Source organism: Zonotrichia albicollis, chromosome 10 (assembly GCF_047830755.1).
Source record: "Zonotrichia albicollis isolate bZonAlb1 chromosome 10, bZonAlb1.hap1, whole genome shotgun sequence".
NCBI classification, from domain to species: domain Eukaryota; kingdom Metazoa; phylum Chordata; class Aves; order Passeriformes; family Passerellidae; genus Zonotrichia; species Zonotrichia albicollis.
This window is the reverse complement of record NC_133828.1, coordinates 29,735,453-29,748,262: the sequence shown is the minus strand read 5'-3', so window position 1 is coordinate 29,748,262 and position 12,810 is coordinate 29,735,453. Positions and strand designations below refer to the sequence as shown.

General features: G+C 37.5%; 1 protein-coding gene across 3 annotated transcripts in view; it reads right to left on the bottom strand.

Moving 5' to 3' along the window:
* Positions 1 to 3,627: 3,627 nt before the first annotated feature.
* Positions 3,628 to 12,810, bottom strand: part of KCNH7 (potassium voltage-gated channel subfamily H member 7) — a 205,711-nt gene continuing 196,528 nt past the window's right edge. For all 3 annotated transcript variants that reach the window (XM_074548600.1, XM_074548599.1, XM_074548601.1), the window contains 3 exons: positions 8,972 to 9,137; positions 5,393 to 5,585; positions 3,628 to 4,739 (listed from right to left, as the gene is read on the bottom strand). In XM_074548600.1, coding sequence (XP_074404701.1) covers positions 4,476 to 4,739; positions 5,393 to 5,585; positions 8,972 to 9,137 — 623 coding nt within the window. In that variant the 3' untranslated portion in view covers positions 3,628 to 4,475. The remainder of the gene's footprint in view (positions 4,740 to 5,392; positions 5,586 to 8,971; positions 9,138 to 12,810) is intronic.

Below are 12,810 nucleotides of genomic sequence, written 5' to 3'. Positions count from 1 at the left end.
CAGCACACTGCACTGCACAGTACCGCACAGCGCCACACATCAGCACACAGCACTGCACAGCACAGCACTGCCCATCAGCACACTGCACTGCACAGTACCGCACAGCGCCACACATCAGCACACAGCACTGCACTGCGCCACACAGCACAGCTCTGCACAGCACATCGCCGCACTGCACCATGCAGTGTACATGCTTCCACGCTGCTCACAGTGTGTGAATATTTATAAAGAATATTTAACAGAGAGGATGGGAAGATTAAGGGTGCTGATCTGCAGGTGTGGTATTAAGTACACCAGTCATGGGAGGAATCGTTCCTTCTGCTGTACTGGTGTTGCAGCCTCCTGAGATTCTATTTGTGCTCAGCATTTTAGAGCTCAGCAGCTCCAATAAGAGGACTTACAATTTATCAGTGGGCAAGACTCCAGTTGCTTCACCTCAGCAGGCAGCCAGAGGCTCTGCCAAGCAGTGCATTTCAGCTTTTTGTATGTTACTTATGATGCTGGTGAATGAGACAGGAACTTTGATGAGTGCTCACCAGAGAGATGAAATTGCTAGGGCACAATTTACAGCAGGAAAAGGGAAGAGAGGTCCATCTGCGGAGAGCCAGCAGCAAGGTGGGAGATCAGAAAATGCATTTGCAAAGTGAACAACAATGGAACATGGAAGAAAAGAGACATGCAGCTGGGTGTGTGCTTCCAGGAAACAGCAGTTGGGCCAAGACACATGACTGCTGTGTATTACAGTAAATCTAAATCTGTGCTTGTAGATGAATGTGCACATCCAAATAGTTCAGATTGCTGCACAGCTTAACTATCGAAAAGCATCACAACCTCTCCTTTGCTTTAAATGTTGAACTACACCTGTAACTGGTAGGAGCCAATTAGCTAGCTCCATCAAGAGCTGTGCTGATCTGTACAGTCTCACCTCTCACATTTGAAGTGATTGTCCACAAGTAGCTTTTGTACTTCAGCTACTTTAGCTATTCCTGAATTTTCAGGAGATTTCTCTATATTTACAGCTTATAATTTATATTTATTTTTAGCCACAAGTTTTTAATATACATAGCCAAATGTTCCTAAGCTCAAGCAAACCCAAAACTTGCTCCTAAAGTTCTGAAACCTTCTATGGATCTGTTACAGCTGTGTTGGGTATACAACCCTTGACATTATTATTCTTAGTTTGATTTGGATAACACAGACCCATTTCTATTGAGTGAAAACCAGACCGGACTTATAGGGAGGCCCACCCTTCAAAAAACCCTCCCAAAAACTCCCAGGAAAATCACCTGCAAATAAAAGGGGCAATTTTTGCTGTTTAGAAAATTAATGAATTTCCATACTCACTGGCTTTTACCTGTTTCTGGAAGAAAAAAATGTTGAAGCAGTGGGTCTTCATTGAACCTCAACAAGAAAAGAAATTACCTGAGAAGCCAGATCTTTTGGTGGCAAGGAAGGGGTAGCTAGAATGTTGCAACTACACTTTAATCCACTTTTCTGGATTCCTTGGCAGGGAGCTTAGAATCTCCATAACTTTAAGAAGACTCCCTTATTTGCACCCATTTGAGATTTTTTTTTCCCTTGGTACAAGGACAAAGGAAGAAACAAAGTCTTTTTGAGCCAGAAAATGAAGTGTAGCTTTTCCTTCACTTTGACTGACTGCAGTAGTTGTCACTCTTCCTCTTCCCTCCCCAATGCTCCTTCCTCAGGCCACCTGCTTTGCTCAATCTCTTTGCAGTAATGAGAAATACCAGGTGACAAAATTGGACAGAAGGCCTTTTGTAAAGCAATGCTCATGCATTATATTTTTTCATTAATTTTATTTTTATTCTATACCAGACTTTTTAGAAAGCAGCATAACAAATGCCTTTTTAGAAAATGTGCTAACTTGTTTCTTGCAATAGACATGAGTGTTACCAGGCTGAGATAGAGGAGAAGTCCTTAACACTTGCTATTTAAAAAAACCCAAACAACAAAACCTCACAGAAGGTATTTGTTATCCAACACTCGTTTCCACTGAAGTATATGCAGGTAAAGTTTCTGACTGGTCCCTAGTGGGAGGAAAGATGTGTGCTAATGTCTTCACAAACAATTCCACGGGTGAGGGTATGGGTGGTAAGGCCTTTGAAATGGGTCTCAATGTCTTTACTAACCTCAAGCAGCGAGTTTGTTGCAGAGCCCAGACAGCTTTGCTCCTGAAAGGGAGGGCAAGGGAGGCAAGGGTCTACACAAGCCTGAACATCAGGGTAAAATGACAGGTTCAAGGGGGGATATGTGGTAGGGAGTTTGGGAAGGCTGTACCTTTCTGGTACCTCAGCCAGCGGGGTAAGGAAGGGGGCAACGTGTGGCCGGGAGTCCAGGATAAAAGGAGGCTGCACCTCCGAAACAGAGAGAAAACCCCACGGGCGTGTGCCCCAGGGACTCTCCTTCCCTTTATTCTAATCAAGTTGCAGGAGTCCTCTGTCTCCTTTTTGGACATAAACCTCTGGCATTTGTGGATTAATTTTCCTGATACTAGGATCTGACCCTGCAAGGCACGGAGCAGTTCAGCCCTCCTGTCATCGCGGTAGAACAGTCAGCCTGTTTTACCATTTGGACCTTTCAACAAACAAGAGCAGTATGAGGCAGTAGAAAATTTGATCTTGCATGGGAAGGGTTGGTTTATCTTTTGAGTGACAAAGGTATTGACTTAATTTATTTTGGTATCCTTAAAAACAAAGGTAAAGCAGAGCCATGCTCAGTAGCTTAACACTCACACTAATTTTAAATGAGGAAATATTTACCCACCTTGGGTTTATCTACCAGCTGTGTATGACTGAAGTGTCACGTTTGATTCTGACCCCAACATACAAAGAATGTATCTATGTGAGGGACAGTCACTATTGCATCTCTCTGTAGCACTGATTTTGGACAGGGGGTTTAGCTTGGTTATAGGTAAAATTTATGTGCTCCCACTCTAACTGGATGACGTGCTTTCCTGTAAACAGTACTCATGCTAGAGGAATTTCACATTAGAACTATAAGATTAGAAAATCATAATGGATATGTAAAAATATTTGAAAGCAGTAATAAAAGCATAATTTCCTTCTAAAAGAAACACAACATTTGAAGCAGAATAATATTTTAATAAAATTAAATCTAAGTATTCACAAAGCATTATGCACATACAGTACATACTGTATTTAAAGCCTACAGACCTTAGATCATTTTATTCTAATGTAGTCAGCTTTGGACACAAGCTAAGCTTACTCATTTTGTAATAAGAAAGTTTACAATTGTTCCTGAAAGTGATTTTACATATATACATATATATATATATAGCTCTATATCTATACTCCTACATGTAAGTGTAGGTATATACACACACTTGTGTGTATGTGTGTATATAAATATATATACACATACACATACATACACACCTATGTACAGCTATAAAATACACACATGCACACGTCCACAGCACCTGTGGGGTGTGAGTGTGTGTGTGAGCATTGTAGAGGGGCCAGTCAGTACAAAGAGGTAACTGCAAACAGCCACCCTAATAATTATAAAACAAAAATGTGTAAAATATTTTTAAATTAAAACATTGTTAATAATTTGTATTGAACAAAAGGAACATAGTCTTCTGCATTACATAGAAATTAGGTTTATTGCATTTGATTATGTTTGTGTGACAGATGAAGAGCACCTGTCTGCTCATCACACCTGAATTCTATGATGCAATTTAAAAAATAACAGTACAAAAATCAAAACCCAAAATGTGATGAAAACAAATGATTCAATTTAATGCAGTTTGTGGATGTGACCTATGGTGATACTTTGCACCATATGGCAGTTTTCCTCTCTGTTAAAATACTACCCTACTTTAACTAGTTTGAAAGGAGGCTGTGTTCTCTGTCCTAATTGTTTCAAACTCAGAAGATTTGGTTACCCTATTCTTTCTTCAGATTCAGACTCATTGTGATGTAGTAGAAAAAGCTCACTACAAGAAAGATAAATCAAGTTTCAAAAGTGAGCTAGAAGAGCGTTTTTCTTGAATTTTAGCTTGGTCAGGTAGGAGTTTTTCTATGTGAATTATTGTTATTGGTCTCCTATTTGCTCTGAAGACATATCCACAGTAAAATACTATTTCCATGACAGCAGTAAATGGTAATCTCCATGCAACGTAAACTGTAATTTCAGAACATGCATGTTATTAAAAAAAAATAAAAATATAAGGTGCCTTGAGAATGCTGGCAGTTTTACATTTGGAACATACAGTTAGTGTGTGTATATATATATATTTACATCAGAACTGCTCAACTTTACCTTACAAGCTTCAGATTTAGGAAAATATACAGTACTTTTGCATATAATGGTATATTCCTTGTAGCCCCTGAGTCAAGTATAGAGGATTTAAATACAAAAAAAAAAAAAAAAAAGGAGAAACAGCCATTAAAAGCACTTACATTTTTATGTGAAGTAATAGTATAAAAGTACTATTTCCCAGGAAGACCAGGATCAGAAACATGCCTATGAAGACTCAAGATTCCTACAGTGCTTAGTGAAGATTCTGGCAAGGAAGGGTGCCTAATTGGAGGGAGACAAGTTTTACAAGACTGTGGGGGTGGCTCTACAGACTGGTCACGTTCTTGGTCTAAAAAAGAAGCCAGGTTGTCTTCTGAGGCTGTGCTCAGATGCACTCCGCTTGAGGATTCTTTGGATTTCAGTTTTGATTTTTCAACATCTGAAATTTCAGGACACTGTAAGGGAAGAGAAAAAACAAGATGGTAATAATTACATTGGTCTCTTCCAGGCCCCTGTTCTGTTCAAAATTAGCACATTCAGATGGTTGATGGAAAATAATTTTTGAAAATTAAACAGTGTAGAAATATTTTTTTACATGGTACTGCATTTGATTTAATGTAATTGAATGCAATTCTGCTGATTAATTGTAGAAGTCTGGATATCTTTTCCTCCTCTCAGACCTGCTAATATGACATCAAGATACACATATTAGCAGCCCTTTCTGAAGGACTGATTACTCTTGAGACCCAGTCTAAGAGTATGGAAATCAACATTCTGGAGTAGGAAGTTCTGTTTTAGAGCATAACTTCAGAATTGCTTAATTCTGAACATTCTAACCACTTGGATTCCTTTTCTGCTAACTTTTATTTAAAAAAAATTACAATTAAGTAAATCTGTCTGATTATAAGATCATTGTATGAATCTCTACAACCCTCATAGAAAATGTGGCCTCTGAAACTGTGGTGTTTAAGTCCACTGTGGAGGTGCTAGGTCAAAATAATAATTTCATATTCCTTAAACTAGTGTACCAGCACCAGATTGGTGCATTTCTTCCTCATAAGACAAGAAGACTAGGAAACCTCTTTTGATCTTATGGACATGTACTTACCTGAGATGAAGGACTGAAACTTCTGTCTGTTTTGATTGATGCTGCAGGCTGAAGCTTTTGTATGACCCGGACTTCTGGCTCTTGATACTCTGCACTTGCTGTCACCATGCTATAGGCAGGTGGAATGAGTGTTGACTGCCTTTGCAGAAGCTGCAGGATGGTTTGGATATCAGCAGTCATTTGGGATTCAAGCCTAGAGAGGGAACATGAAATCAGTTAGATCATGGCCAGGAACAGGAGCATTTTATGCACTGAGAACAGAGGTGTTCAAGAGGGACCTGCAGTTTCCCAGTAAAACCATTGCTTGTTGTGGCTTGAACATGTCTTAAATAGGAGAGAACAGTAGAGGGAGTACTGAGCCCTTCCAAAGCTTCTGGCTCTCCCTTTCCCTTGCAGAACATACCTGCAAGCTTTTCTCTGGTTTTTGCCATACTGAGTTCATCACTGTGCCTTAGATTTGCAACAAGAAGCAACACAGGGGACTGCGTATCTGGTTGAAAATAACTGGAATAAATGTATTCTCTTCATTGTAACTAAAGTGATTTGTGCTGGCTGGGCATGGGACATTATTTTGATGCATCTGACAAGGAATTCTGACATGCTGATACAATGCACTGAACTAAGCAGAAACCGCATTTGTGTTTTTCCACAGTTAGAAAAAGAAAGATGCTTCCAAAACCATTAAAAATCCAACTGCCCAATTCTCATTACTGTGAAAATTTATTCAAACTTATGCAGGCCTCAGAATTAATGTCAGCATTTCTAATGTTCAAATTTTGTACATTTAAAAACATTTTTCATCTTTTTATAAATTTGTATATGACTTCTGAAACCCTCGAACTGATTATTTTGTTCATACTTACAACTTCATAGCACTGAAATGATTTTTAAATGGTCTTGCCAAAACCTATGACAAACTCAGGAAAAGGTAATGCCTTTTGTACCTTCCCAGCTGCTGGAAGGCTACAGCACATGCTGACAGATGGTAATGCAGATAATACAGCCTTCTGTACAGCAACTGAGCTTCTGACAGAGTAAACAAATCTTTGTCAGCAGCCTTTAATGTTGTGAATGTTACTACTTGGGCTCCCTACAGTAGCAGAATTGATCCCGTGCTGTCAGATTTTTGCTTTTACCATGTGCTGCACTGATGTTATTTTTTATCCTGTTGGAGTTGTCCATTGCCTGTATCATTTATTTATAAAGGCATCTGTGAAATGAATCCAAAAGGTATGACTGAAGTGTATTTGGGATGCTGTTTCTTCCTTCATCAGAAAAAGATGATTTTGTGGCATCAGCTCTCAGAAAAAAACAGTCCAAACCCAGACTTCTGACTGTTAGAGTCAGAGGTGCCCTACTTGCCCTCTTGGTCAGCGCCCTTGGGTTCTTTGCTACTTGCCAATGTGCTGCTCCCACACAAGCCCAGGGCTGATGCCACAGGGTGAAATGCTGCAGGAACATGCCACCATCCAGAGAACTTCCATCTGCTACACCTGGGCCTTAACCCATCAGTGAATAAAAGGTAGCATTGGAGGATATCCATTCAAAATTATTTTTGGCTTTGAATTAACTCTAAAATTGCTCCCCTCTTACTTTGTTAGTACATGAATGTTTCCTTGTACTTCAAATGAAAGAGTGTCTCTGGTAGTGTTAATTCATCATCATTGCATAAATCCATGCTACCTAAACAAATAGGAGAAGTGGCCTAAATACTTGGCCCATAGTGTCCATGAAATTCCAATTGCTTAAAGAGAAGAAACAGAGATAATTCTAGGGACATATTCCATGTACATAGAGGGCTTTCTAGCCCTCTATGTCAATTCAATAATTGACTGTTATGCCAAGCCTCTAACTTGGCATGGAAAAATTCAGGGAGAAGTGACCATGCTTTTTAAACCAGCAAGTCAGAAGTGACAAAGGCAGGAAAGGATATTGACTGTTATATTAGTAGAGAATCCAGCAAGGCCCCAAATACCAAAAGCATGAAAAGCTTTTAAAACATGAGAATAGTTTAAAGAATAAAGTGATATAATAAAATACATAAAAATTTAATTCTTAGTTTATCAGCAAAAATTATATTTTCTGACAGAAGAAAATACTGACAACTTGCATGATAAAACAAGGGTAACTTTGAGGTATAACTTCAGTTTTGAGAGCTTAAGGTTTCAGAAAATGAATTGTTACCAAAAGACTATGTACTGTTGATGGGGATCCTTCAGGCATTTAGTTATGTGACATTTGCAGCTAATTAGATTACTTGATTTTAACTAGAAATTACAGCAGTTTAGGGTTAAGTGTTAAAAATGTCCTTTCAATGCATTATGCCATATTCAGGAATGTAAAATATTGTTGTTTGATTGGCTTCTGGTGGATGAAGGAATCAATATGCAGTTAACTTGGCTTTAAACTGATTGCTAAAATATTCAGTGCAGAATGCCACTGAATAGCTACTAAAGTATGATTAGGACTGAGTGTGTGTCATAGTATTTGCCATGGAAAAATATTTAAAGTAATGAAATTACAGAGTGAAAATAATGAAAAAAAATCAATGGTCCTGAGCGTAGGGCAATTTTAGTGAAGTTACATGGTAAATTACAGTGCAGGATGGATCAAAATTTCGTAACCATATTTTTAAGATGCTGTAAGCTGTGCTGCTTAGCTGCCAGTAAAGCAAGATATATTAAGCATAATATCTATTAATAATAATTTCTATTAATAATATAATAAGATATAATAATATCTATTAATAGGTAATAATTAATATATATTATGCTTAATATATATATATTAAGCATAATATATATATTAAGTGCCATATATTAAGCAAAACTGATATTGGACTCTGATGAAGAAAGTATAATTTTTCTGTTGTAACAGGTATAAGTATTGTGCTTTTGCATATTCCCATGTATTACTTATTATAGAGTTGCAAAAAGAGTTAAAGCATCAAAAAGGGAATTCATCTGCAATACATTTTAAAAAGCAGGCAGCTGTTGTACTTTGAGTCTCCAAGAAAGAAAATGTACTTCAGATCTTGAAGGTACTGAAAACTGCTGTTTTGTGTCCCTGCCCATGGCAGGGGGTTGGAACTAGGTGATCTTTAATGTCCTTTCTAACCCAAATTGTTAGATGGTTCTGTGATCTAGGAACAGCACTATTGATGAGGTGAGATTTAAATTTAACAATTCGAGGCATCTCAGTACAACTTCTTGGTTAAAAAGATGGTCTAAAACAGTCAGCTGAGGAAAAGAGCTCTACTGCAAAGCCACTCAGAGAAGCTAATGTGCGTACCTAGAGGCAAAAGACATGAATATTCTGGCAACTTTTAAAAACTGTGTATCCAGATTTCCCAGAATTGGTTTTTCCAAGATTCTGGAAAGCCTAACTTAGCTGATATACAGCCTCCTCAGAATACATACACACAAAAAAGCGATATTCCCATTACACATATTTTTGAGCTTCTGACGATCTGAATGCTTTTGGAAACTTCCTGCACAAACTCATTCCTTCTGTAGCATCTTCAATATCAGTTGTATTATGTACTCTTTCACACATAGGCTATTTTCTATTTGTTTTTACCTGTTAAGTTGTTCTTGAAGTAAATCTAATCGATTCTCCACTTCCCCGTATATAAAATCACTTTCAGTTTCACAGATTCCCCATGTAACATGGGATAATGCTGGCTGAACTGGGGAGTCCTGGTACTCCTGGATGTTCTCCTGCTCCCAGTTTCTTTTGTTGATGTCTAATTAAAAAAACAAAAACAACATATAAAAGTATAGTTTTATGTACATAGATTTAGAGAGGTTGACACTTCTCAAGCATCCCATTTACTGAGTTTCTCAAAACATTGGAAGTTAAATTGGTACATTAGCCAGGGAGACTGAACATCTCTCTTTGTTCCTTAACACTCCTTAAGGAAACATAAAAGTGGTCACATACATGCTAACATTTTGAAACTGCAAATAAACAAGCAGCTTTTTCTAGTCAGCATCATCAGAGTTCTGCCACTGAATGGCTTCTCTTTAGTTTTGTTTGAATTATTTTACAAATGGATCCCAAATTTTCTCAGTGTATTCTTAAGGAATTTTTTTATTCACTGAAAATAGAAATTCTTGTTCTAACCTAAAGACTTTAAATTATGTCCTTGAATGTCTTTGATAGTGTGCTTCAGAGGCCTAAGATGCCTTCTCTTGCCCTTGAGTGTGCCACTGAAGTGTATTCCCTGCTTAGTTCTTTGGTGTGAAAGAAGAATTCACTGCACTGAAATTGCAGCACTGAGCATGTGGTACAGTGCATTGGAATGTCCCCTCTAGAGAAAGGTGCCAGGCCTCAGGGAGCTGCCTTTCTTACCCATAACTGCAACACTTCTTAGGTTGGTGAAGTGTAATATGTTTTCTCTGAGACAAGGGCCATTTAATACAGCTCATGCTGCTAGCAAAAGAGTACTGCTTATTATTCTCATAAAGGAAATTGATTTTCATTGATGTTGCTTTTAGCATCCCTACTCTCCCACCCAATCCGTTCGCCTCTGTTTAAAGCACATCTCTGAAACTCCTACAGTACTGTGGGGTGAAAGGTGCCTGTTCATTTTGTTTAAGGATTTCAGACTCCTAAAAGAATAAAATATTCAGCATTTCTGGGTCAGCCAGAGATCACTTTGATATTAAATGAAGCATCATGGTAAACATGATGTATCTAAAAATACTCCTTATGTGATGAATTTATATTTTTTTTCTTTACCTCCAGCCCTTTGTAAAAAAAAATGATGATTATTCCAGGTCTTACCCTATACCTGCTGCACCCAAATTTCATCCCTCTTGACCCTCCCAGTTCTTGGATCTCTGTGACAAAGCACTACCAAACAGAGCTCAGGGACACTCTTTCCTTTTGCTTGGACTTCTGGTTTGGGCTTTTTCTCTTTCCTCTCTCAGTTTACTTAATTTATGCATCTGTGGATTTATTAATTAGTTATGTTCTTGGCTCTATGCCATTTATCCTGTTCACCGAGTTGTTGAAATCTTACACCTCAATTATCATGGGGATATACTTGTTGCATAGTATTATTGTATAGAATGAAGATCTTGCTGTCACCTTTGCAGAGGCTACAGGTGACATAGGTTGAACAGTGCTTTTTCTACAGCAAACCCTGCTCCCCACAGTCTTTGTTTACTCTGAGTTAATCAGTCAATCAAACAGTAAAAATGGTCAGAACCACTCATTCTTCTTTGATGTGCTAAAAAAAGTCTGTTTAAATTTTAACATCTGCTCAATACTATTCCCCTTAGAGTTGTACTTGTAATTATTTAAGTACAGGAAGTTATACAATAAATTAAACTTCTTGTTGCACCCAGGCTGCTGCTTCAGCATATAGCTGAGCAAAATCCTTGACTGCTTACAAGGCATCTGCAGTTGGATTTGAATCCCACATCAGTCCCTGAATGATTTGCTCAGAGCTTCTCCTTACACTTCTCTTGGCACTGCACACTATTAACTCAGCATAGGTTACATTCATTTCACACTTGTGAAATTTTTCTAAGTAACCATAGCAGCTAGAGCCATGTTTCAAAGAGAAGAGAAAAAAATCCTCACAGTGTGGGTGACATGTAAGAGCTTTGTCCAAATGCTAATAGCTAATCCTTTTCAAACATGTCATTGAGCAGTGTTTCTCTAAGTAAAGAAAAAAAAAAAAAAAAAAAAGAAGTTCCCGCTCAGATTTAGTATTTCAAGTAGATTTAGCCAGGAAGGGGAGCTCTCACTACATGATTCCAAGTGTAGGAGATTTTCTTCTCTCTCTTTTTTTTTTGTTGTTGTTTGTTTGTTTGTTTGTTTGTTTTTATCAGACAAAGGTCATTATTGTATTATCTGATTTTTGGTTAGCAGGTGGTAGAAGGTTTCCTGGAGCTGTAGAGAGTTTGAATTTCATGTGACGATCAGTAACTGATTTCATGCACTGGGCAGAAGCAAGAGGAAAGAGATTGCATCTTGGCTACACAGAAACCTGTTCTGCTTCTCAGGAACTTAAGCCAATGGAAAGAAAGAGATAAAGGGTGTCACAGAAGCATTTGGCAATTTGGTTTTAGGAGGCACATGTGGTACAATGTGTAGTGTCCAAGGAAAAGCTGGAAATCTCTCATCAAACTGAATGAAGCATACTATGAAAAATTGAGGGGTAAAGTTTCAAACTATGAGTTTAGGTGCAATGGGTTTTGTAGATCTAGTAGACTTATAAGCAGTGAATTTCAAGAGCATTTCACTGCTTTTTAATGTCCTGTAAAAACATCGATGTTGTAAAAAAAAGATGTTGATTATTTAAAACAATAAGTCATTCATTAAAATCACAGATTTTCAATGCCATGGATTATCCTGGGGAAATCACAGCTGTTTTTTCCCCAGAATATGTATTTGGAGACTATTGTAATAGATGCTTAATTTGTGACAAAGCAAATGATTTGGCACTGAAACAACAAAATAAGTTCACACACCGTAAGCAAGTTAATACCCTATAAAATATGGTGTAACTCATCGAAGCGTCTTTTCAGGTATTACATATTTGTTAATAACCCCAGAAAACCCCATCAGCAGCTACAACTGTATAACCAACTCTGATCTTCCAGGGCTTGAAGAATCTTAGACTGAAAACGAAGTCAATAAATGTATCACTAGGTTCACCAGAAGAATTGAAGAATCAGTCTTTTAGCCCAAATAATGACCAAGTGAAAATAGCATTTTTCTTTTACATAGAGCTAACAGCTACAGAAAAATCCTCAGATCTACACAAAAGAGCCATATGTTCAAAATTTAAAAGTTGCATTCTAAGATTATGAGTGAGACGTTTATACTGTTTCTGCCAAATTATACAAGCATTTTTCATTTTCTTTCCATTCATTGAAGTAATGACCAAGGATTAAAACAAAACAAAAAATAATTAAATATGTATCAGTCACAGTGGTAATGAATTAGACCAGCTTTATACAAGTGCATTTTTATCCAAGATTTATAAGACAATGAGGATACATAAAAGCAGAGGTTTTTTTCACAAGTTTGTTATGTTTGTAACTACTCTTATGGTAAGTTACAATCAATCTCTAATAGCAGAAATAAAAATTTAGTTTAAAACATTTATCAGGAAAAGCTAATCTTATTGACCTTGAAGGTTTTATAAATGCTGCAAGAAAGCTCATTACATTGCATAACATTACTAGAAGGGCTAAATTACAAAGTGGGGAAAAGAGTGTGGTCTTAATCAAAATTTGTAACCTTTAGATATGCTAAATTTATCTCAAATAAAATCTGCAATAGGTTGCCTTGGAAAATGTTGCCATAGCTGCAAGGACACATTTCTGGCTATTGGTGGGGGAAGGAAAGGTTTCCAATTGCAGTCTGTATGCAACAAGTTTATGTGGTGTGGATTTATA